The sequence below is a fragment of the Equus asinus genome, chromosome 22, assembly GCF_041296235.1.
Source record: "Equus asinus isolate D_3611 breed Donkey chromosome 22, EquAss-T2T_v2, whole genome shotgun sequence".
In the NCBI taxonomy this organism is placed as follows: Eukaryota; Metazoa; Chordata; class Mammalia; order Perissodactyla; family Equidae; genus Equus; species Equus asinus.
In genome coordinates, this window is record NC_091811.1 from 58,269,178 (window position 1) to 58,295,227 (window position 26,050).

At 46.6% G+C, this 26,050-nt stretch overlaps 1 protein-coding gene across 2 annotated transcripts; it reads right to left on the bottom strand.

Moving 5' to 3' along the window:
• Window positions 1–1,130: 1,130 nt before the first annotated feature.
• On the bottom strand, window positions 1,131–24,724 carry TIMELESS (timeless circadian regulator). 2 transcript variants are annotated; one of them, XM_014843916.3, is made up of 29 exons: window positions 24,607–24,724; window positions 13,210–13,363; window positions 12,909–13,062; window positions 12,676–12,790; window positions 12,519–12,581; window positions 12,123–12,224; window positions 11,784–11,939; window positions 11,128–11,261; window positions 10,844–10,931; window positions 10,387–10,563; window positions 9,800–10,017; window positions 9,453–9,556; window positions 9,139–9,308; window positions 7,567–7,701; window positions 7,314–7,465; window positions 6,508–6,605; window positions 6,293–6,416; window positions 5,980–6,181; window positions 5,556–5,701; window positions 4,844–4,929; window positions 4,636–4,753; window positions 4,462–4,544; window positions 4,088–4,230; window positions 3,716–3,893; window positions 3,565–3,633; window positions 3,331–3,449; window positions 2,156–2,381; window positions 1,922–2,026; window positions 1,131–1,782 (listed from the first exon to the last, which is right to left on the bottom strand). In XM_014843916.3, exons 2-29 carry the CDS (start codon window positions 13,304–13,306, stop codon window positions 1,709–1,711), a joined length of 3,636 nt encoding a protein of 1,211 aa, XP_014699402.1. In that variant the 5' UTR covers window positions 13,307–13,363; window positions 24,607–24,724; the 3' UTR covers window positions 1,131–1,708. The 2 variants fall into 2 exon arrangements, with proteins under 2 accessions (XP_014699402.1, XP_070350503.1); XM_070494402.1 differs by lacking the exon at window positions 24,607–24,724 and adding an exon at window positions 14,183–14,291.
• Window positions 24,725–26,050: the final 1,326 nt, after the last annotated feature.

A 26,050-nucleotide genomic window follows, 5' to 3' on the forward strand; every position in this document is an offset into this window, starting at 1 on the left:
AATACAAAAACACTAATTCAAAAAGATAAATGCACCCCTATGTTCATTGTACCATTTCACAATAGCTGAGATATGGAAACAATCTAAGTGTCCATTGACAAATAAATGGATAAAGATATGGCATGTACACACATACACAATGGCATACTACTCAGCCATACAAAAAGATAAAATCTTGCCATTTGTGACAACATGGATGGACCCTGAGGGTATTATGCTAAATGAAATAAGTCTGACGGAGAAAGACAAACACCATATAATTTCACTCATATGTGGAATATAAAAACAAAACAAACGAACAAACAAAACAAACTCATAGAAACAGACAACAGATTGGTAGTTACCAGAGGGGACGGGGGCAGGGGGCAGGCAAAATGGGTAAATGGGGTCAACTGTGTGGTGACGGATGGAAACTACACTTCTGGTGGTTAAGTATGCTGTAGTGTATACAGATGTTGAAATATAATGTTGGGCATCTGAAGCTTACATAATATTATAAAACCAATGTTACCTCAATTAAAAAAAAAAAGCAGTGCTCAGGTTGGGGAGTGGGGAAAGGCTACAGACGAAGAAACACCAAGACTGGTCAGAGCCAGGAGGTGTCTTAGCCCTTGGAAACTTCACTCACCCTGGATATAGCTTCACATCTACCTTACGAGGCCGTGGGAGGAAAAAAAATGAAGTCAGAGACATAAGACAGTCCAAACACATCCTTTACCTCGGGCTCTCCCTGATCTGAATGGCTGTTTTTTGAATCTCACTTTCACTCTCCCTCAGCTGGAAACACAAGGGAGCCGGAAAGCTGATGGTTTCCAAGAAAACGGAGGGACAATATTTATCCATCTCTTTCTTGCCCAGACTTGTCCTCCCCTCTGTCCCATGCTGACAAACTGGCTTTTTTCTCCCTTTGTGGCTCCTGCTTCTTCCTGCTGCATACTCTTGTCACCCTAAAGATTTATCCTAGACAAAGGATCTTGAGGGGCGAATGTTTTTCTGTCTTCTATAAGGAAAGCAAGAGAAAAAGGAAGGCTGATGGTCTCTTTTAACCCTAAAAGTTCTTCTTTCAAGAACGTAGCAGGTAGAAGGCTGAGGTATGTAGAGAGACAGCAAGAAAGATCAACACTGGTGACTTGTAATTTTACATGTTTAATTCAACACCAAATACATTCCTCATCTGGAGAGTATTGCATCCCAACCCTACCTCAACTGCAGGAATTGGGCTCAATCTGGTGTCTAGGGGGTGATCACAGGAAAGGATGGGAGCATCTGGTGCCTTTTAAAAATGGTGCAACACCCCCATGCATCATGCCATGAAGCTCCTCATCTGATACTGTGACCCAACTCCATCAGAAAGCCAAAAAGAACAGACCAGTAAGAGGGGTTCAAAGTGCCTTCTATATTTCACTCACTCCTCTCATTTGCTAAGGCATGCGAATAACCCAAAGAAATGGTTCCTAGAAGAAGAGGAGTAAGTCACCAGAGAGCTACTGAGGCATACTGCTAAAACTGGGAGAAGCAAGAAGCGACTGTAGAGGAGTCCAACACTGTTGCCTGAACTTCCTGGACCCCAAATCCATGGGGAGGCCCAGGACTCTGCGGCTTCTGTCCAGTTAAGAGGATTTTCTGGGTCCTGTGTGAAACCTCCCTACTCTGATTTAAACTCATGACCTAAAAACATGTCTGTCTCTACCCCCAGGCTTCCGGCTCTTCAGTCATTCTCATCTTCATCCTCAATCTGAAACCGTTTCTTCTTTTGGATTCTTGGAGCTCCCAACTCTGGTGCTATGGGAATGACGGGGGGAGAAGAGAGAGAATATCTAAATATGTTAAGCGGGAAGGACGGTGGGAGCCTTTATCTTCAGGATCAACAAGAAGAGTGCTAGAGGTTAGAAGAAATGGCAGGTCTCATCAGGCTCCCTACCTTTGCTCCTGCTCTCCTCTTCTTCCTGTTCCTCATCGCTGTCCAGCAGCTGTCGCTTCTTGCGTGCCACTTTCAGCTGCTCTTTCTCACCAGGAGTCTCTTCCTCTGAAATGACCATAAGAGGCATAAATTAGGGAAACGGGCCCTCATACTCCCAAAACACTCTATCAGCCCTCTAGATCAGCATGGCTGGCACACAGTAAATACTCAATAGATAAGCACTCCTGCCATTACCCTCTGGGGACACCAGGCCTGCTTTCTTTTTTCGGGCTAACAGGAGGGCCCTCAGGGCTTGTGCTCGATGTTCCTTGTGGTGCTCCTCCTCAGCCCCTTGCTCTCCAGGGACTTCAGGTTCTATCCCTGGCTGCAGCTTTTCCTCTTCCTCTGGTTGACTCAAAGAAGCTGCCATCCTCCGGAGCTGGGTGGGACTCAGCTTGGCGGGAATTCGCCAGAAGGTTTCCTACAGGGGCAAAGAAGTTGAAAATGAGAGTAATGGGAAAGGGCTAGCCTCACGTTCACCAGAGTTTGATATTATTTATTGAATAAATATGAATGAGTTGGTGAATATCCACAAGGGTTGTGAAATCTACTTACTGCTTACTCATCCAACATACATTCCTAATGGCTAGCACAGTGCCTGCTACAGTAAGAGGTTCCTTGTAAATACAGTTGCTAATTAAATAAACTAATGGATCCTGGGGATCTAAAGGTGAATCAGATATGATCTCTGCTCTCAAAGAACTCATAGTCCAGTGGGAGAACCACTGTGCTGTAACGCCAGAGGACTGGGGCAATATCAAGGGAATGAACAAGTCCCAGTTGCCAACGTAGTTACTTTTGCTTAGGGGATGAAAGAGTGGTAGGGACTGCTTCTCTGAGGAGGTGACAACTGAACTGACTCCTGAAGACTGGGTGGAGGTTCATCAGGAAGATGGGTGATGTGTGTGCATGGAGCCTTCCAGTAGAGGGACTGGCATGGCCAACTGTTTGGAGGTGTGAAAAGGTCTACTGTGCGGAGGATGGAGAGCAGTACCAGATGCCTACAGTGTAAGGGCGGTGTGTGCTGGTGTGGCCATGAGGCTGCAAAGGTTGGCCAGGGGCCAGGCATGTCACTCGGAGGCTGTGGACTCTATCCTACAAACAGTGGGGAACCACCAAGTGCCCTGGACAGGGGAGTGATGTAATCAACACTGTTTTAGAAAGGACACTCAGGGGGCAGTGTGGAAGATGGATGTAGGGGAAGGGGAGACGGGAGAGAGGAGGACCAGCAGGACGTCTGCCACAGGAGTGTTGGTCAGAGGTGACAGGAAATGAGGACAGAGAGGGCAACTGCAATGAGGAGGAGGAGACGTGTTTTGAAACAGCACCAACATGCCCCAGCTGATACTGTAACTGGTGTTTTTATTTACCTGCCCAGAGGCAGGAGGCCGGACGCCTAGCTTGCGCAATAGCTGCTGAAACTGCTCATTTTCCATTGCTTCTTCATTTTCTTCTGTCAGCGGCACCAATGGAACTGCCTGGGAGCAGCCTAGGACAGGTTTAATAGCCATATGGTGAAGAAAGAGCTGGTCCTTATCCCACAACCAGGTCTCCAGCAGCCTCCAGTGCCCCAGTCCTCCGGAAACTATCATTTTTCCACTCACCATCCTCTTTCCGATCATCTGCTACTCGAATCAGGCAGTTCTGGAGCCACAGGAGCGGAGTGGAAAAGCCTAAGGGAAGGAGGGAAACTTACGATTGTCCCACGTGCCCAACTCTTCCACCTGAGACATCTCCGCCAGCCCACATGCTCACCTTCCTGATGCAGGCTTTGCCCAAGGTTTGCAGTTGAAAGGACGGAGCTTCCCTGGGCTTGTTCTGTTTCTGAGCCCTCCTCTCTCTCTTCATCCTCTTCACTCTCTTCCTCTGGCAGGTTTTCCTCTTCTTCCAGATCTTCCTGGCAAAAACCCTTTAGGGACTTCTCTCCATCAGGCTAAAATTCATTGGGGTGGGAAATAAAAGAGTAGGCAACATGAGGAACTGAGTGGAGTCCTCCGGCTCCTGACCGCCCCACTGGGGGGACCTCATCAGAACAGCCTGAAGCAGGAAGAACGCTGGGTGGCCTACTTCTAAGGAGGACTTCCAGAGGAGGGGCCCATACTGGCAGAGCCAGGATAAGATTATTACCAAGCTCGAGGGTGCCAACTTCTTCCGGCGCTTCTTGTATAGCTCCCGCCGTTCGGCCACCAGCCCCAGAGCCAGCAGTTTATCCACTATTCGGGCCCGTGAGCGTTTGGCTGTGATATTCTTCATGATATGACCCAGGACATCTATAGAGAAGCAAAGTGTGAATACCCATGAGCAGTGGGGGAAAGGCATTCGTAAAGGAAATCAGAGGTCTTTGGAAAGAGGCCAGCTCAATTCACTCAAAAATGACACCACAAATATGGTCAGTGGACAGAAGGGATGGGATATGCCTTCCTTGGGAGCAGGAGGTGGGGGGAAAAGAAATGGACAGCTTGGCTCTCATCTCAGATTCCCTGAGCCTCCACCTCACTTACCATCTGAGTTCTGGAACTCCTCAAAGAGCCGCCGCAGCTCCAGCTCCTGATCTTCTGTCCACAGTACGATATGGGTTCCTTTCCTGTTTAGGGAGGTGTCAGTGGAAGAGGGGGCCCAGGGAGTGAACAGAGGGTCCTCCGTCTCGGCTCCCTCCAGAGCATGTGCCTCTCTACCTTTGGAAGTCCTTGACACTGTCAGCCAATCCCAGCCGTACCAGATGGTGGATGATCTGCTTGCGTGTCCGAGGGGCAGTATTCAGGTGTGCCAAGATGGCATCCACCACATCCTGACCTGAGGTGGAGGAGCGGCGAGGCAGTAAAGAGAGGTCCCAGAGCTCAGGATGCCCTCCTCATCAACTCTGTTGATCTCAAGGCCTCATACCTTCCACATCCTTATGGGCGAGGTACAGTTCCTGAAGCTGGGCCTCCTCTTCTGGGCTCCACACAGGGGGTCTGCGACTAGAAGATCTAAATGCGGAAAGGGAAAGAGGAGCATGTAGGTTGTTGGCCCAAAAAGAGGAGACCAAAGGCCCTCTCCGGTCAGTTCTAAAAGGAACGAGGATGATGTAGGTACCTCAAAGGAACCGGCTAGGAGAGGCCTAAGGTGTGCTTCCTTCCCCCACTCTCCTTCTACTTAAGAACCCAAAAGTCAGACTAAGAGGTTTTCTAGGTTGGGCCTATGGAACCTGACACTGCAGAGTCTGAGAGTATTACAGAAAAAAGAGAGAAGTATGAAAGGAGAGGAGCTAAGACACTAAGGGAAAGAGGACAAATTTCTATGAATCCATATGGTTTCCCAGCACATTTTGGGACAGGGCACATACAGACTCTCCCTTGGGGGCCCACCCCACTCCCAACTGACCCCCCCGTGAAGGCTGGTGAAAGAGAAAGAAACTAGGGCAGACAGGAGACAGGCTCTAGTCCCAGGTCCTCTTGGGTGACCTTAGGTAAAGCATTTTACCTTTGGGGCTTGTTTTCTCACCCGTGAAAGGGAAAGAAAGGTTAGACTAACTGATCTGCAAGCTCTTGCAGCTTTGACACTCTGTGACTGTCACTCACCCCTATGGCCCGCCCTTCCCCATCATCAAGCTCACCCGCCATCCAGGGAGCCATAGCCCTCAGTCATCTCTCGAACCACAGCTGTGTTCTTCCAGAACAGCAGCTCTACAAAGGCTTTTTGGTTGACTGCAGCCAATGCAAAGAACTTGCCCAGGATGTATTTGGCAAAAGTCACTAGTTCCTGTGGGAGAGGGAGGCTGCTGTGAGGCCGCTGGCCTAAATGTATTCATAAACCTGGCCCCCTACGTATTTCCTCACACCTGTTCCCAGCTGTGCCCTCCTCGCTCAGTCGCTCTTCCATCCTTCCCCATGCAGTCCCCCAATTTGCCTGTCCCCTTCCTCACCGTTCTCTCATCTCTCAGCCCTGACATCACTCAGTGCCCTTCATCTCCTGAAGACTATCCTTTTACCCCAGGACTCCCCCACACCTCAGGACCCCAGTCCTTGGTGTCTCCTCACTTTGTAGGCCCCAGAGGCAGGGTCACTAAGCAGACGATTGAAGAGGCAGAAGAGTGAGAGCTGGAAGAGCAGGGCTTCCATTTTGAGGTCATGGGCCAGCCGGTGCAGCATCTTGACAACGCAGTGGTTGGTGTGGGCGCTGTTCTGCTGGTAGTTCCGCAGCAGCAGCACATAGGCTCGGATGACGGTTGAGCTTGCAAAGCTGCCCCCAACAGAGAGGGAGGGAGAGGATGTCAGCACAAGAAAGTCGCTGCTCATCCTCACAGCCCCACAACATACACTCTGGGACCAACTCAGTCCTCACGGCCCGCACCGTTTCAGGTAGTCCAGGAAATTAAATTCTTTCTCTGACACCTGGACCATTTCCAACTCTTCCTCTTCCTCCTCTTCTTCTTCCTCTTCTTCCTCTGCCCCGCGTTCCTCTGGCCCCTGCTGCCCTATAGAAAGAGTGAGGGTTACTCGGTGTCTGGGAGGCTGGTAGCAGAGAAGAGCTGGAAGGACAGAGATGCAAAGGAGATGGAGACTCACGGGGAAGTGGGGCACAGAGGATTTGTCTCAGCAGCTGGATCTCTTCCTCTGGGGAAATGTCCTGAGAGCCAAATACATCTCCTTCTGGCCACACCTCCCTGGAGCACAGAGAGAAAAAGGCTTTAACCAGAGAAAATGTGAGTTATAATTTGAAGTGGGAAAAGGAATTTAGACATTTCATTTGTCAACTGAAAAGTGAATGCAAACTGTTACCTCAGAGATGAAACAAAGACTCTAGGAAAATGTTCCCTCATAAGCCACATTGCAATGAAAATCATACAAGAACAAAATGGAAAAATCTAAATAGACATTTGGTTGAATAAATGTACATAGTTATACATGGTGTTTTAAATCCATTAACTAGTAAAGAAATACATCTGATGAGAAATGATGCTGACAATATATCGAGAAGTGAAATAACACTATAAGTCAGTAAGTGCAATATTTCATTTTTGTAAAAGGGTGTATATGACATGTCTATATGTAACACAGAGGGGAAAAAAATCTGGACGATAACTCATCAAAAAGTTAATAATGGCTGTCTTTGACTCATAGAATTATCCTTATTTTTCTCTCCAATTAATTGTGCTTTTTGATATTTCTCAAAAATAAAACAAAAACAAACAACAAAACACCAATACACCAATCAAAACTCCCCAGAACTCAGTACACAGTACAGAGCCCCGGCACTCCTGGTGGGACTTCTCTCTCTTGAAGATCAAGAACCCTGAATCACAGTGAAAGCTCCTCCAGCCCCCAAAGGCCTAGAAGCTGGATCCAGGAGGATGGGCGGGCAGGGTTCTTACCGGGCAGACCTAAGGAGTGTCAGGGCCTGTGGGGCTTGGCCACCCAGGAGACAGTCTTGGATCCGCACCATGGCTTCTGCCCGCTGCTCTTCCACTGGCACCTCTGAGGCCGCATCAAAGGGAACCATGGAGTCCAAACTGAGCTCAGGATCCTAGAGAGGGATTAAGGCTATGGGAACAGAGAGGAGGGAAACCCAGACAGCCTACCCAGAGCACTACCCTCGAGAAAGATAGGGTTTCTGCAACTACCTACCTGGGCACAGCATTGTAGCTGCTCAGCCAGGGAAGGCCACACAGCCTCCAGTTCCTCTGGGCTAGAGGGGACATTACCAGAAGCAACGGGCTGGTCTAGGACCTTCTTTTTCTTCTTTCTCTTCTTTCGTTTATTCTGTAGAGAAAGAACTGTTAGGATAGCAGGAGAGCTAAGGAGGCCTTTCTCCTACCAATGTCTTCTCTATTAATTAATTAATTAGATGTCTGAGTTACTTAAACAGTCACAGAGTGACCACGATGTGCTACTCCCAAGCAATGAGGAAACAACAGTGAACAGCATATTTCCTTGCCATTGAGCAGCTTGTTGTCTAGTGGGGGAGAGAGGTAAGTAGACAGGTAAATTACAGCAGGGCTAAGATCTAGAATATAGCTAAGCATAAAATGCCATGGCAAAACATAGGAACAGCACTTAACTCATTTCTTGGGGTCAGAGATTTCCCCAAAGCAGTGATATCTTAAGCAGAAGTCTATAGAATGAACACATTTGCTACAAGGTGAAGAAATTCTACAGGAAAATGCAAAGCACTATGTAAATGTAACCTATAATTTTCCTCCTGAAAAGCAGGAGAATGAGAATTAACACCCCAACCTTGCTCCCCCAGGTCACAGCTGGGAACCAGCCTTTGGTATGGGCAATTGTCTGGATGCCCTCAGCTTCATGCTCTATTCAAGGAACTTTTAATTAAACACACTGAAGGTTAGGGGCATGAGCTTCGGAGTCAACCAGATCTGGATTTAAGTATTGACACTAGCCACTTACTAGGAAGACCTTGGACACGTTGGTAACCACTCTGTGCGTCTGCCCAAGTACTGCTGTGAGGATTACATGAAAACCTTAGCACAGCGCCTGATACATAGTAAATACTCAATAAATGATAGCACCTTTTATTTCTGATAATAGAGCCCTGAGTGTAAAAATATCTTTTAGCAAAGTCTCATTGGTACTACTGCCCCTTCCAAGTCTAGTTCTGACCCAATTTAAGCTGTATCAAATAGGATTATAGGAAAATTTTAAAAAAGCAGAGTCCCTGGGTCTTCAGGATACAAATTCCTTGAGATTTTCTTCTTGTCCTAGACTTTTAATTTATTATTTCATTTCAGGCTCATAGTACAATCCCACCTTTAGGGATCTGGAGACTGACGTACAGCTTGAGCTAGTCTAACGTAACTAATACAGGACAAGATCCCAGACTGTCTGACTTTTAATCTAAGGCTCTTTCCATCTCACTCCAATGCTTCTAAAGTACCAGGAAATATCACAGCATAATTGCTCAACTCTAAAGTTATGAATCCCCAGAGTTTATGTGCTTAGCACATAGGTGTGCAATAAATGTTTCCTGAATAACGTAAGGTATTTATGGCAGATCTCGCATTAACCTAATGGGAGAAGGAAACAACAGAAGACTCATACTGGCAACACTGACAAACCTCGTGCCCTCTAGTTCAGAGAAGTTCTAACAGATCAGCTTAACCTGCAGACACTGTGAGGCGAGAGTCCCCTAAACTTCCCCCTGCCCTCACAACTCTTTCCACACCCTGGGGCACCCAGTACCTGCACTACCAGGTTCCCACGGTTCCGAGAGAACCGCTCCAACATCTTGAGGAAGAGATGGGTGGTCTCCACCAGGTCACGGAGGAAAGAACGGGGCTGCCACCTCTCATCAAACTTTCGGAAGAGCGCCAGGAACAGTTCTCGGTACTCCATCACATAGAATATGTTGTCTGGGAATGAGGAGTAGAAAGGAATGGAAGGACTGGTCTGGAAGGTTTGGGAAAAGGAGAGATGGATGCAGTAGGGACTGGGAAGAGGGAGACTCTGGTCAAGGGATGGGGAAAGCCAGGATCAGAGAGCAGGCCAGGGCTCACTCTTGATGATGCGGCTACTCTCCCTCACAGCCTCATCTGGGGACATGTCCATCTCATTCACTGTGGCCAGCAGCTCCTGATAGGCCTTCAGGGCCAGGTGCATCCTGAGAGATGAGGGAAAGGGGTAAAATGGAGGACAACTTAGGAGACTGGCTCATAGAAACAGTACCACCCCTACCCACCCCAAAACAGTGCCATCAAAAACAGAATGACCCAGGGAGTCCTTGCTCCCTAGCCTGACCACTGTAACCCTGAAACAGAAAAGAAAATACCACCCAGAATGCAGGCCTTCAGATTCCCCGCCTGGCCAAGATGCCCACTTTGACCCCAATTCTCATCCCACTCACCGGCGTGCCCAGGAGGCGGCTTCCTTGCGGTCAGTCAGCATCATCTCATAGTAGTTGGTGAGGTTCTGTTCAATGAAGTGGAAGGTACGGACACTGAGGGTCTCAGAAACCAGGCCTGGCCGGAAGGAGGCCGCTCGGTTGAAAGCCATGAAGAAAGCCAAGGCCCACATGTAGTAGGTCTCATCGTGCTGCTGAGCCTTCTCCCGAAGCAGGTGATCCTAATGTCCAGGAAAAAAAGACCATGACCCCAGGGCTTCCAACCTTCTCCTGTCCTGTGATGATGGGGTAGACCCTGGACACTCTATAACAACATTCTAGGACCCATAATTTCCAACCTTCTCTTGTTCTCCCCACGTCTCTTCACATTTCTTTCCCCTTCCTCTAGGGCAATTTGGCTAGAGCCTTTTTTAACTGTGCGAATAACCCACTCCCTCCTGACATCTTCACCATCTCTCAGGGGTGGCCTACACACCTCCAACCTACTAGTCCACACTCCAGGCTCAGCCTCCCATAGGCTCCTCCCAGGATGCCCTCTCACCCACTGCTCTCCCCATCACCTCTCTCTTCCCTCCTTCCTAGGCTCTCACCTTCACCGAGCCCATGAGCCGGTTATAACAGTTCTCCAGGAACTCAGAGCAGAAGTCTCTGAGAAAGAGTCTCACGTTGAGGGCGGAGCGGCGCTGAATGGACAGCTCCCGGGCAGCCTGGCGACGTTTAGGCACCCTTCGGGGCTGCTTTCCCAAATCTGAACTGTAGTTTTGGAGCTGGGGGTGTGGGTTGGAGGATTAGAATTACTCCCAACCACCACCCTCCCCGTGCAGCTCTTTCCGCACCCCTGGTGCTACACTGTTCTCAGAAGAAACTCTTAGAAGGTTCTCTCCCTCTGGAACTGAGTGAAGATATAGTGAAGACAACGCCAGAGTCTATTTCTCCTACCGTCTCCAACTTTCTAAGTCCCAAAACAGACGCTTTACCCCCAGAGATGCTTATCCTTCTCCGGCCCCCAACTCTACAATGTTCCTACCCCGATGGGAGCACACTCACATTGTGGAGACCTTTGTGAAAGATGAGGTCCCTCTCCCCAATGGATTTCAACCCCTGGACAATGTAGGAGCCCCCAAATCGAGAATGCCTGCAGCAAAAAAAAAGGTCCAGGGTGATTCCTCAATTCTCTGGAAGCTTTATCCCTGTTCTCTTTCATCAGCACGCAAGAGTGTGTTGTAACTGCAAAATGCTCTCCGGTCACCACTGTCTTAGAATTTGCCCCAAGCCCTCAGAATTCCAGTGCTGGAATGGGAACACGGGTAGAGCAGCACCCTGCCACTCACCTATTGCCTCGCTGAAGGGCTCGAGTCTTCTTTTCTGCCATCTCTCGCTGGCGCAACGCCTCCAGTTCTGCCACATCTGTGTTCCGCTCCTGAGCCAGGCGTCCCTGTCCTACTCCTGCCAGCTGCTCAGGGTTCTAGATTCGGAACAAAGAGGGAAGAGTCAGAAGGACAGTCATTCCTTATTCTGAGTTCATTCTGTTTTTGTTTTTTTGGGGGTGAGGAAGATTGGCCCTGAGCTAACATCTGTTGCCAATCTTCCTCTTTTTTCTTTTTTCCCCAAAGCCCCAGTACATAGTTGTATATCTTAGTTGTAGGTCATTCTAGTTCTTCTATGTGGGACGCCGCCACAGCATGGCCCAACGAGCAGTGTGTAGGTCTGTGCCCAGGATCCAAATTGGCGAACCCCGAGCCGCCAAAGCAGAGCACGCGAATCCAATCACTCCACCACAGGGCAGGCCCCCTGAGTTCACTCTTACTGAGGACGGAAAGAGTGAACGAAATAGGACTGTTGATGGGACCCCACACTCAAGACATGGCTACTTTACCTGTTACCCACTTCTCCCCACAAAAGTCAGCCACTATTACAAGAGCAATTCTGGCCCCATAGCAGAAAACTACATGGATGAGGGGATCGGGGCAACAGGTCAGGGTCTCACCTGGTCACGAAACATAAGGGAGACAATCTCTAGCACATGCAGGCTCCACTGCTGCTCAGCAGACGAGCTGGCCAGGAAGAGGAGCAGATCATCCAGGCCACTGAGGTGAATGGCCCAGAGAAGCTGGTCATGGACACTGGCGTCATCATCAATCCTCTGAGCAGTGTGAGGTGAGGGGAGAAGAGGAGGTCAGTCAGCTCCACTGCCCTGCCTTGAGGTTCTCCAACTCATTCCTTGACCAAGGTTCCTCCCCCTAGACTTGTAAGAGGACAGAAAAGCAAAAAAGGGCAGCTCAGCCTAACCAAGCAAAGGAACTCAGACAACTCAAGACCCTCTCACCTTCTCCTGATCAAGGTCAGCTGGGACATGGAGAATATTTCTGATAAGCAGCAGGATCCGCTCAATCAGCAAGTTGTCCTCCTCCTGCCGTTCTTCCCAGCCCTAGTCAGAAGAAGGAGAGTTAGAGGAAGAGACTCTCTGTGGAAGGCAGGCAGCACCTCCTCTGGCTGGAGGACAGAGGCACAGACAAGGGTCAGGATTAAAAAGAAAGGAAAGAAAGAGTTCCAGCAGTCCTGAGGCAGCCAGAGACAATGGACCGGACTACGTATCCACTAGGACTGGGACCATATCTAAAAACTCAGTGTGTCCCAACAACGCCCAGCCCAGGGCTCTGCCCAGAGGAGGAGGAAGGCACTAAGGGTCCCGTGGGATCCTGTGAGGTGGGGACTCACTCACCAGCTGCAGCAGCTTATACAAGGTTTCACTGAGGACTCCAAAAGCCTTCTCACTGGCAAAGGCCTACAAAGTAGGGGAATGGACCTGAAGTAGCATCCACCCTCTCCTTCCCTACTACCTCCAAATTCTGCCCCAGGGACTCTGAAGGAAAACTCACCTCTTTGTAGGCCTGCAAGTAAGAAAGCACCTGCAGAAAATGGTGCCGAAAGCTAGGCTCCTTGGGCACACTGCCAAAACAGAGCAAGGCTGGTTGTGTCAAGTTCACCATCAGCCTGGGAGACAGTAAAGGAGGGAGAAGTTGTTACGTTTCCTCACCAGGCACAAACACCAAAATCTTCAGCTCAAACAATGGCTGGCACAGGGTAAAGGTTAAAAGGCTGGGGAATTGACCTGATCACAGCATCAAAGAGAGGCTGGTCCTGGCGATGCTGGATAAGGATGGGAAGAAGGTCACTCTGCAGGATCTGTGCTGCCCCCAGCTGCTGCCGCACATCTCGCGTCTCATCCTCATGCCTCAAGTAGCGGATCAAATCCTTCACACTCTCTTCAGGGACAGAGTAAACACTTACAGAGAACCCTGGAAGATGCTCCAACCAGGCCCACATGCTTGTCATACCCATGGCTTGAGAAATTCAACAGACCTCCTCAACTCAAGCGAGTTTTTAACCTGTTTCCTCAAAAAGGTACTCACCTAAGCAATCTGGTTCCTTGTGGTAAGTGTCTCCTTCCAAGTACCCAAGGGCACTACATGTGGCTAGAAGTTCACAGTTCATCATGTACAAGTCCATACATCAGTGGGCCAGCCAATAGAGGGAGAAGCTAGGTGGACACAGAAATGACGCAGCCTGCAGACAGGGAAAGATAACATGTGTAGGGTCCTCTTCAGCAAGGGGAGAGGGGAACAGGACTGGGCCCTAATGCTCAGAGTATTCTGAACAACACCCTCGAATGCCTCACTTTTGTCACAATCAAAAGTTCTGTTCCCAGGCCCAGCGAAAGATTTAAGGTTTCTACCTGATCAAAACCAAAGAGGCTCCAAGCCTAAGAATTAAGAACCTGCCCCATCTCTAACTTGGGTCTGAAGCTGCAGAAACAGTCTGTTTCAGAGTCAAGATAACCTAGTAGGAAGCAAGGTTGGTTAGAGAAAGGCATCAACCCTGAGACTTTCGCACTCAGAGAGTTCTGCAGCCTTTTGGAGGCAGCAGAGAATGAGCTCCCCTCTCCTTAAAACTGCCAGACCCAGGCCCCGCCTCACACACTGTCACAGCTCTTATGTGCCACAGGAATTAAGAAAACCCAGCTCTGAGCATCAGTGGTTCCACCTAGGATCTGACAAAGCCTAGGGCCCTGAGGCTTCCGAGGCTCTAGGGATGCGGAGAGAAAGTTCCTTCTCTCTCCTCCCCAAAGTTACTCTTAAATTTGGGTAATCTTAGTAGAAGCCAGCATCTAACAGAATGGGTGAGAAAAAGCAGTAAACAGGACCTAGTTACACTCCCTGTCACTCTCCCCGGAGGAACCATCTTCCTTATTCTGAAGCATGCTCCTTTTTATTAAGATCCCTGAACCGTCATCAGATAAGCAAGTAGGCACAGATCCAGAATCCTGGATGTCTCAGAACCTGACACTAATAACACAGACACACACAAACACATTACATTCATTACCCTGCTCCTGTGGAAAATCGGGAATATCCATCAATCTCGTCCCCTTAGCACATTCAGCCACACTGCTCTCAGCCCTTGGCAGCTTCCTCTAAAAAGACCTTTCCCTGTTCCACCCCTACCTCTAGCCCCCGACTCCACCCCTGTTCCCCGACAAGAAATGGGCAGTGTCCAAAGAACTACGCTTTAATGCCTGATGTTATCTTCCTGCATTTATGTAACTGGTCTACTTCTCGAGGCTGCCTATCCCTCTACCCTCGCCCAGTGCTAATCCGCTGTCTGACCAACAGGAGTGTGCCGGCAAAACACTGATTGAATGACCAAGAAGACTTCCCCTTGCTGCCCTCTCTCAGGGTACCTGCAGACCCCGAGCCCTGGGCTCCCGAGAGGTAGGTGCTGTGTGTGAGATCTCTGACTGTCCTCAAGGATACATCCAGCTTTTTCACACATACATAGACACACAGGCGTGCACACGCGCACACACACACACACACACACACACACACAGATTTAAGCGCTTCCCTGTCGGCTCTCTCCAAGTGGCAGCCTAGGAAGCTGACAAAAACAGACAGCAGAGCTGTCTATAAAGATGCGGAGTCAGCATGTCCTCCTCAAAACCAGACACAGCATGACATTCTGGCACTAAAAGGTGTGAAATGATCTTCTTCTAACAGCAGTGACAAGGCCACATCTGGAAGGCTCCCATACAGATAACCTCATATAGTCCTCCCAGCTGCCCTTTCCCATATCTTGCCTCCTCCATCGTGGACCAATTCTGACTAAAGATTCAATATTTGTAAAACTGGCCCCAGCAGAGTACTCAAACCTCTGCTTTCAACATATCGCTTTACTTGAAAGGAAAAAATAACAGGTGGTAACAGCTACCTGCTACCTGGTTACCAAAGGAAGATGGGGAGGGGCAAGGAGACGGGCAAGGAGCCGTCCTTGCAGACGTGAGAAGGGAGATTATGTAAGAGACCCAGGACTTCAGGTTCTAATCTCCTGCAATTTTGACCAAACCAGAGAGCAACAGGCAAAGGAGGGGAAGAAGTGGGTCAGATGATTTACTTTGTAAAGCTCCCAGGCCAGGGGTCATGAGGCAAGCTGGCAGTCTTGGGCCTATTCATTAGAACAGGAATAAAAGAGTTTCTGCTCTCTCTGGTGGAAACACACCATTTAAAAAAATCAGCCAGGGACAGAAAACTTACAGTTCATCTCTTTTCTTTCAGTTAACTAGAAGCTACTCACCTAGTCTCTCTGGCCTCACCTTCCTCTCCTAGACCACTGATAATCTGATTACTTGTTTTACATCGACATCATACATACCCATCCAACCCACCACTTCTTCTTAGATCCATGGCTTGGCTGCCTCCTTTGGCTATCTAGTCTCACCACCCAGGAAGATTAGAGTCCCAAGACATAGAGCCCCCTCACACTCTCCAAACCTTTGCTCAGTTTATTCCCTCCTTCTGGAAGGTCCACCCTCCCTTAACTCCAAAAGTTTTAAGCCTATCTGACTTTCAAGATCCAGCTCAAGTGCCACTCCTCCATGAAGCTTTCCCAAACAGCCCACAGCAGGACAGGATCTGACTGAACGTATCACTCCATATGTACTTCCTCTTCCTGAACTGAACCACTTTTTTACAGTATAATTATCCAGAATACATCTTTTCTCTTCTACTAAATGTTGTCTTATGCATTTCTGAATGCACTGAATTTCCTTCATATGGGAGAGATTCAGTAAAAACTGTTAAATGCAACTTGGTGCAACAGAAAGAACAGTACAATGGTCTGAGGGTGGGGTCAGAGTCCTGGCTTCATTGTCTACCCGTCTGTCCTTCACAAAGTCAGACCTGGCTTCCTCATCTGAAAGATAAGGGAAAGGATACTGTGGCAGCCATACAGGAGCCGGCTCTATACAGAAACTGATATATAATAATATACACCTGAAATTACACAGTGTTATAAACCAAGATGACCTCAATAAAATAATTGAAAAAAAAAGAGAGAAAGAGAGTGCCATTCAGCTGCAAAGAATGCAGTTAGCTGACAGTACCTCCAGGATCCACCTCAGCCCTGCTCTTCTCGGGCAGCTCCCCAGCGAATGACTAAGCACAGGGGCCTAGGGCCTAGCCATTTCTGTCCAACAAGGTCTCCTCTACCAGGCAGTCCTTGCATCAGAATTTCCCACTGGGTTGGCTGAGACTCTCAGACCTGCCTTGTGGTCTGAGGCTCTCCTTGCCCCCAGTCCTGCTGCCCCCTTAATCTACCACAGGCACACTACTCAATAAACGTCTTGTACCCCTAACTCCATCTCAGTGTCCGCTTCTTGGCAGACCTGAACAGACAGATAGCTACGCCACCTCCCTTATACGGTTATTGTATTGTGAGAATCCAATTAAGTTACATGAAAGCACATTGTAAACAGTGATGGATAATAAAAATTGAAGTAAAAGTCAGTGGTTCCCATGCTTTATAATTTCATGTACCAGTATATGTCCCCCCAAACTAGGGAAACCATCTTATCTTGACTGGTAAAGATACAAAAAATAGGGATATTAAAAATAAAACACTTTTCTAAAACGCCACTAACATCTATTAACACTGTTATTTCATAAAAGAAACAGTTTAACACTAAAAAAAGGTATATATGATAGAATCTCAGCTATGTCCTTTCCTTTAAGGTGCGTAAACAAGTCTTTATGGAAAACTGCGTACACTGTCCTTATTTTTCTCATTTCACTTCAGACGGATAAAAATATCATTATTTTAAATAGTACTGTTCCTCTGACTGGCACTTAGGAATCATTCACTTATCTACTATTCATATAATAAAAGTCATAAACCAACCCAACAGAAGGAAGGTCCCATGAGGTCAAGGTTTCACTGTATTCTGTTTTCCGCATCCCTCACTGCCTAGAATAGGGCTTGGCATACAGTGTGCATGTAGTACGTATTTGCTGAATGAATTAATTTTGAAACAACAGATTATCCCAGGTCACACCCTTTGAACCAATGAGCCCCTTTTGAGGACTCCAACCCAAAAAAATAATAGAAAAAAGAAAGGAAATCATTTGTACAAAAATAAAATTAACACTCTTCTTAGTGCGCTCTGGTTTATAAAAGGCTTTCACAGCATTATTATACTCTGAGTCTCACAATGGTCCAAAGCGACAGGTACTGTACAATCATCTTCATTTTACAGATGAAGAAACAGAGGCTCAGAGAGAATAGACACCCCAATAAGATGTTTATAGACGAGTTATCTTTAATGGTAAAGGCTTGGAGATGACCCAGATATCCCAAACCTGGGGAACAGCTAGGAAAACTTTGTAATATTAATAAACAATATATCGTACAAAAACTAACTATGCAAACAAAAATTCAAAGCCTATATTTAAAAAGGGCACATAAAGTAGAAAGTCCACAATAACAACCACATAAAAATATGAATGCTCTGAAGCAGATGAGGGACCTCGGAAATTAACAGTAAAGATACATCTTGTGTTTAAAAATAAAGGTATTTTTTAAAATAAAATAAAATAAAAGATCTAAGAAATTATATACACAAGAAAAACCAGTATGTAGTAATTTGACAGTTGGCTTAATATTTAGTGTCTCATGAACTTGATTTGTATTTTGTAATGGAAAAGGTATAAAACATCTGCATTATGGACACCATTCTATCACCATCTGGTTGAATAAACTTGAGCTTCAATTGCTCGGAACATCAGGTTCTTTGTCTATAGAATGAATAGTTTGGACCCTGTGCTTTTCAAACTGAAATACTCCTAGTAAGCATTTACTCCAGAATATGTGTTTGCCTTAATATACAGCATTAAGTAAAATAGATGCTCTAGGAAAATGCTTCATGTTTTTTTCTGGTGGCTTCACATAGTTCCTGACGTAACGTTACATCCCCTCGTTAGAACAGCATGAGACTAGATAATCTATTCATATCTCTCCTAGCTGTAAAGTTTTGCTTTGTTTTAATTTTTGTCAGATAACTTTTTTGAGTTTCTTTTTAAAAATATTTATCTTTTAATACATGGGGAACAGGAATTTAAGACCACTAGGTGGAGATGTAAACAATACAGCATTTGTTGTTTCTCTTGTGCTCAGAACTAACTTGATATAGCCTTAAGCATAATTCCCTGAAAAGAGGGGAGAAAACAAAGAACAAATCCATAAAAGTACTTGTTTTTATCTTTCTAAATGTTGTGGTAATCTGGATTTGGGAAAAATTAAGTTTTTGAATTAAAAATAAAGTCATCTGTGCCCAAATAACATATTGTGAAACCATAATTTCTTTGAATGACTCTCCATCGTCATAATATGTGATATTCGTTGTTTTATGGGTTTATTTTGTCCTCCTACCTGTTTAATGATAGATATCAAATCAGAAATAAAATTTAACAATTCAGATATAAAAAAATAAATAAATAAATAAAGGTATTTTTAATTCTTTTGGTGAAATGGTATGTTTCAATAAAAACAGCAAAGGTAGCCACTGCTATACTCCCAGGGTTTCCCTCCTATCTGCTTTCTCAGCCCAAAGGTCTCCTTGCTGACGCTCCTTTGGAAATAATGGGGGGCAGGTGGGCCGCCAGACTGTGAGCGACTGTCGTTCCCCACTTCTATCCACAGAGACGCGGAAACCTTGTCTCTCCTCTCAAAGCTTAGTCTCCTTTGGTCCCCTTCCCTACCCCTTCATCTTTGTGATTTTCATCTCCCACAGGAAATGAGTTTTGAAACACCCCAAACTCTCGTATTTCTGTGAAAATCAAAGGTTTATCCTGCTGCACACACAGAAGTGGGGTCTCACTATGGTTATTTCCACCAACGAGGGGAAAGGAGAAACCACATATGCTATTTCCAGACAATGGGACAGAACAGATATACACAAGCCTATAATTTCTCTTTGTTCCAGTCAGAGCACTTTATTCCACTTCCTGAGTTTTCTACTTTGAAAGTAATTCTCCCCATGTTGCCTCTTTCACCCACAACAGAGGCCAAATAGGAAAACCAACCATTCTGGCTTGCCAAAGAAGCAACAGAAAAGAAAGAAATTCTTTTTTTTTCCACATTGATAAACTCCTGCATAGGTTTTCTGGGGAGTTTTGTTTGTTTTGTTTTTAAATATAGACTGGTGGAATGTAGTGGTTTCCAAACTTCTGGATTTCATGGATAGGTCTTTAATTTTTTTTTTAATTTAGAGAGACTAACATAAGGTTGCCAACTTCAAATTTTGTAACTTAAAACAAAAAGCCACACAACCTCATATATTGCTGTGGGAATGTAAAATGGTGCAGCTGGTGTGGAAAATAGTTGGGCAGTTCCTCAAAATGTTAAACAGAGAGTTACCACATGACCCACCAATTCCACTCTTAGGTATATATCTGAGAGAAATGAAATGTACATCCACACAAAATCTTGCACACAAATATTCACAACAGCATTATTTATAATAACCAAAACGTGGAAAAACCCCAATGTCCATCAACCGAAGAATGGATAAACAAAAACTGTTATATCTATACAAGAGAACATTGTTTTACAATAAAAAGGAATGGAGTACCGAAACATGCTACAACATGGATGAACCTTGAAAACATTACTTTCCGTGAAAGAAGCCAGAGACAAAAGGTCACATGTTGTATCATGCCATTTATATGAAACATTTATATGAGACAAAGCAAATCTGGACATTTAGAAGGGACGTTAGGGGGCCGGCCCAGTGGCATAGTGGTTAAGTTTGCCCACTCCGCTTCAGTGGCCAGGGGTTTTCTAGGACTGCTGGTCAAGCCACACTGTGGTGGCATCCCACATAAAATAGAGGAAGATTGGCAAAGATGTTAGCTCAGGGCCAATCTTCCTCAGAAAAAAAAAAAGGGATGTTAGTTACTTTTTCCACTCAACTAAGTACCAAGCAGTTGAGATGAGGCAATATTCATCTGAAATTAATAATGTAGGCCTCAAAATGCAAGAACCAAAGGAAAACAAAGGATAAAATATTAAATATACTTGCAATTCAAAATAGAAAATTACCTCACTTCTTCAAAACAAAATAAAGCCAAACAAAAAACTCTGCCCCAAACCAACTCTGCTCCACGAACCAACTTTGAGAATCACCAGAATGAAAAGAATGACATTTGGCATTTGAATTCCAGTTCTGTCCAGTACTAACTTGGTGATCTTGAGTACGTGGCTTAACTTAGACCTCAGTGTCTCTATCAGTGTCTATACTGAGAAGAAATAAATGGAGAGGTTTAAATGAGGTCAAGGAAATCAGTGCTACTCAGAGTGTGGTCTGTGGACAATTGCTGGTCCACAAACTGTGACCAGTCTGCGTGAAGACAAGTACAGAAGCAGAGTATTTAGAACATCTGGCAGCGATTTGATAGAGTTGCTGTTTGTTGAATCTTATAGTAAAAAAGCCCATATTCTATATGTTTTTTTTCCCCACATTATTTTTCCAGTAATAGCTCTAGTATTTTACAAAAGTACTGTATATGTCAATTGTATCTCAATAAAGCTGGAGGGGAAAAAGAAAGAAAAGTACTGATCTGCAACAGCTTGGGGAATAAAACTCTACCTGGTCCTTCACCAATTCAGTTTGAGAAGCACTGATATCAAGCACTTTACTGAGCATAAAGTAAGAACTCTCAAAATCCTAGTTTCCTCCCCATCTCCTGGACTCTACAGTGGGTCACTAAATGCTTATGAAGAGCCTCCCAGGCAAAGGTAGTGGTGCGAGGTGCAGTGGCCGTGCTAAAGAAACTGAGGAATGTGGCTGCAGAAATAAAACCCACTAATATAGAGAAGAAACTGTAAAAGTCAAAACAAGCTCTAATTAAGTGATATTGAAAAAAATTCTGAAAAACTAGGGCTCTTTTCAGGTTAAAGTGGCCAAGGAGGTTTTGTCAGAGGAAGTGTGATTAGAACTGGGCCTCTGAAGGCCACACAGGCTTCAGGCAGCTGCGAGGAGACAAGGAGACGGGGCTTTTAGGCAGAGAAATGCCAGAGCAAGAGCTAAGAGGGAGTCACTATTAACAGATGGGTCTATCTGGAAAGCAATGGAAAGGGGCCCTTTATGGGAAAACCCTGTCTTTGTCTACCAATTCAAGGCTTTAGAACATAAACCAGGGAGTCACTGAAGATTTCTGGTCTGAAAAACAAAATGATCAAACTAACTGGGGTCGCACAAGCAGCATCACATATCCTATTATTGTATCTCTACATATCACTCCCTGTGAGGTCTGAGTCTTTTTTTCCTTTCACTGCACTCACCCTGCAAAAGATCCCAACCTCAGATCAACGCAACCATCTGCTTCTAGACTCTTGGATTCAAATCTAGCCTCAGATTTGCTGGAGAAAACCAAACAACTCTGCGTAATGACAGACAACAAATGTGTAGTCTGCAACCTGAGCAGGGCCCTCAGCCCGGCCCAGCAAATCTTTTCGATGTTCCTGGTCCACTGCCATTTCCGTTTCCCAAGGAACAGCTGCTTCTAACTTCCGATGATATCCTCAAGCCCCCTTACTCCACTGCTTCCCACGCCTCTCAGCTGGCGTCTCTGCCCCTCCCTCTCAGGAACAACCGAGGTCATCAGACATGAACTCGCTCAGCTCCCTGCACCCAAGCCTAAAACATACATATTTCAAAGGCCCACTCTGACTTCTTGGCTTCTAATCTAAGCCCTTCTTTTGTGACTGACTGATCACTTCCATCTCTCAGTTGGGTACTCCCCATTTCTCATTTGTTTCCAATTTTCTCTTTATACTGGCTCCATTCCTATATGTTGTTAGTTGCTCAAAGCTCTTCCATCTTAGGGGGTGGGAAAGCCCAACATAAAACAAACCTTTCCTTGACTCCATATTGGCTGCTCTTCTCCTCCTTAAGTGCTGATGTGCCATAAGCCTGCGTCTTTAGTCCTCTTCCTGTCGCACTCCACACAGCCTCCTTGGGCAAACTCATGCACTCGCATGTCTTCAACTACCATCTCTGAGCCATTAACCAGCAAATCTGTATCGCTCACCCGTTTGAGCTCTCATGGTGCCGATCCCACATGTTACACTAACGAACAGCATTCTCCATCTGCATCTCAAAGATACCTCACACTCAACATGTCCAAAACAGAACTTCTTCCCAGGTTTGTCTCCACTTCCGTTTTGGACCTCTCAGGGACTGACACTGTCTACTCAGTTATTCTTATAAGAAACCTAAATACTCTGAGACACTGACTCAGACGAATTCTTCTTTCTTAAACTCTCCTATCTGGCCCCTGCCCACCCCCATTGCTACTGCCTTAGTTCAGGTCCTGAGTATCTCTTGCTTAGATGACTCGACTGCTTCCTAACCTCTATCCCTGCCTCCAGTTTTGTTCTCTTAAATCTATCCACAATACGGTTACCAGATTTGGCCATATAACCACCCTGATTAAAATCCTTCAGTGGATACACAAGAAACTTCATAGTGATTGTCTTTGGGGAGAACATGGGGGCCTAAGGTAGGAGAAATATTTATCTTTCACTTCAGTACTATTGAATTGTTTACTATTAGCATGCACTACTATACAAAACTAAAGTTTCAGTGGCCCCCTAGTGCCTACAATACAAAGGCCCTCATGATTGGCCTGCTGGTTACCTTTTAAGTTTCTCTCTCAAGACACTCCTCTGTCTGGAATGCCCTTCTCTCATCCTGCTAGAGCCTGTCCCCTAATCTTTTAAGACTATTCAAATGACACTTCCTCCTGATTTCTCTATATAGAAGCAACCTTTGTGTCTCTCTCTCCTTTGTGTCTACTTTGTGCCATAAACAGACTTCCATCATGGCATTTACAGCTCGTGTTGTATATAATATTTAAACAGATTGTTGACAATGTCTGTCTCCCTCCATTAGCCTCAGATTCCCTGAGGCAGGAATTGTTTCTTATTCACCTTTGAATTTTCAGAGTCTACTGACTGAATCAGAATTTACAGGGGGTGGGGCTTACATAAGAGTGTTTTGAAAATGCTCCACAGGTGATTCTAACTCAATCCCCTGATGACAACTGCACTGAAATATAAACTCCTTGAGACTGGGAATCATCGTGACCAGAACAATGTAGGTGCTCAATAAACGCTTTCTAAACTGAAGGTGGACAAGTCTCAAAGTGGACGGAGGAGAGGTTGGGACTAGAGATTTGGAGGCATCAGGACATAAGATGGTGTGTGAAGTTGTGGAAGGACTTAAGCTTCCTCAAGAAGGTTGGGAGTTAGAGGAATTAGGAAGCCAGGGCAGTCTTCTTTGTCACCCTGTTACTGCAGAGGATTCATTCACACGTGTTTTTCCTTCCAGACTAGGAGTTCCTTTGGAGCAGAAACTCTGTTCTATTCATCTCTGTCCACCTGGCACTGAGCACAGTGCACAGTACATGTTAGGAGCTCATTGACCTTTTACCGAGTTGTCTGAGCGCCACTGATAACACAGGGAGGTAAACACTTCAAGGACATAAAGAAGAAAGCGACTACTTTGGCCTGGAAGGGCTGGAAACAGAGATTTTCAGAGGGACAGTTGAGGTTGGTCCTGAAAGAGAAGTTCATTTGGCAAAGAACTGGCCAGAACTTCAAGCAGAGGGAACCGCAGGAGCGTAGGTGCCCAGGCACGAAAGAGCACAATGCACATCTGGGGCCGGGAGTCAAGTGCTTGAGACAGGACACATGAGGGACCTTTAGAAATTGAGGCTGAGAGGGTCAGGGCCAGACTGTGAACGGCCACGGACGCCCACCTAAGGCTTTAAGCGTGACTGCGGGTGGCCAAAGAGGAGTTTTAAATTGAATCTGAAACGCCCAGATTGACTATTTCTAAAGGTAACTAGTGGCAGCACGCAGGGCCGAGTAAAGAATTGAGAGCCTCAAGGGAAGGAGAGTGATTAATGGCTAATGGTCCAGCTAATACACCCAAGCAGAGGCTGTATCCCCCTTATACCCGAGAGAAAGGAAGAGGATGAGAATGAGAAATCCATTCTGTAAAAACCCAAGATTTAAGTCAAGCAAGCTACGAATTCCGACTCCCGCTGACCACGAAAGGGCACACCTGTTTTTTCAGGTCTCAACTGGATGGGGAGTTGCCAGGTGGAAATGCCCGGAAACTTTCCGTTCTACATTAGGGGTTCCGAACCCCTTCCCGTCACAGCGCCACCCCGCGCGAGGACCAGGCCGCGCACACTGCCCCCGGGAGGAGGGAGCACCCCGCGGGAGTGAGGAACCCTGGCACCCACCCCAGACGCAGGGTCGGCCACTGCGCGTGCGCATCTAAAGCGCGCGCCCCGCCCCCTGCCTTCAAACCGGGTGGCGGGAAAGGGGACTCAGTGCCTCCCAAGAACGCCCCTGCAGCTTCGAAGGGACGTTGCCCGATTAGAGCCCTGTCGCCCACACTCACTCACCGGCTCCCCGCCGGCCCTCAGGATCCCCGCGGAGCCACCGGCCTCAGGCGCGGGGCCGCAGCCTTTCCCGCCACCCGGCTCAGCCGGCCCAGTCCCGGCCTGCGTGGGGAGCGGGGCGGGGAGAGCCGGGCTGGTCCATGTGACCCCGAGGAGCAGGGGGGTTAGTGATGAAGTAAGGAAAAGGGAAGCGAGTACAAGTACTGTTTTATCTGAGTTGATTCCCTACATTCAGTCAAAAATCACAGCGCTATGAGTTTTCTGCTGACTTAAGAAAATAGGAATCAAAGTCCGATTAAAGTGAATTTACAAACATTCTTCCCCTTCTCTTAGTCAAGTGGATTGTTCCAAAGTCTTACATGATTAGTTAGAAAAATTAGGCTTTATTTGGGAGGAAGTGGAGAGTTGAACTACGGGGAAGGGTGGTCTTTTGCGGGGCGAGAGTGACTGTCATCTAGACGTACAGACTTAAAGCTCGCGAAGTATGCAGGAGGCTCCTAAAAGGGAGAGACCGACAATAAATATTCATCGGCCAGTTGAGAGTCTCCTCCGGCCTCTGCCGAGATGAGTATTTTGCCAACAACAGAAGAGAGGGTTCAAACGAATAATTATTTCCTGAATTATTAAGCATTTCAATAGAAGGAATCAATTTCTCGAAAATGAGGAGAGTTAGAAAAGATTTGCTGAAGATGAAAGGACAGATGAGAGAAAAGTGAAAAGACACAAAAAAAGGAAAATTAAGAAGACTATAAAAGTAGTGATAAAGGCAGACAGATGCCATTTGAAGAGTTTTTTATCAGCTCTAAGTAAATTAAAACTCTGAGGGTCAAAGCCTCTCCCTCCTACGCCCCCACCCACCTTTGCATTTGCTCCAGGCATCTGATTTCCTGTTTCCGCCTCAGGGAGCTCTCCTGGGGCTTAAGTACCATCTGCCTGGAGGCCCCGCTGGCAGATATCAGGCAGAACAGTTAAGCTACTTAATTTTTCTAGGTTCACCCACCCCTGTTTAGGTTGGGAGCTCGCTGGCCCAGGGCCTCCAAAGAGATCCATCGTGCCAGAATGAAAACAAAACCCAGCTAGTGGATGTTGACGGGTTTATGTGGCTTTACAGGACAGTTCAAAATCCAGCGTTCACTTTTCTCAGAGCTACTTCCCCACCCAAGTTCCTGGGGCAAGCATCCCTGAGATAAGTAGGCTATGTTCTCCCATTCACTTCCCCCCAGTTTTTGGTAAACTGCAGCCTGATCTGGGGTTAATACCTTCATTTCCTCTCTCCCTGCCCCCAGCCCCTCTCCCAACCCTTGGAATGCCTTGTCTCCTCCACTTCTTTCCATCTGCCTCCTGTGAGGAGTACTCCCTGCTTCCCTGCTCCCTCAGAAACCTGGAGCCACACACATGACCAGCAGCAGGGTAAAGGCTAGAAGCTTAAGATCTTGGTTCCCTATGC

Bases quoted from the DNA above. Each gene is read 5' to 3' on its own strand.
- TIMELESS (XM_014843916.3), bottom strand. From the start codon at position 13,306: ATGGACTTGTACATGATGAACTGTGAACTTCTAGCCACATGTAGTGCC. The intron at 3,450-3,564 runs GTGAGTGGAAAA...AACCTGTCCTAG, and splicing joins AGATGATCGGAAAGAGGATG to GCTGCTCCCAGGCAGTTCCA. The intron at 2,027-2,155 runs GTAATGGCAGGA...TGGTCATTTCAG, and splicing joins AGGCCTGGTGTCCCCAGAGG to AGGAAGAGACTCCTGGTGAG.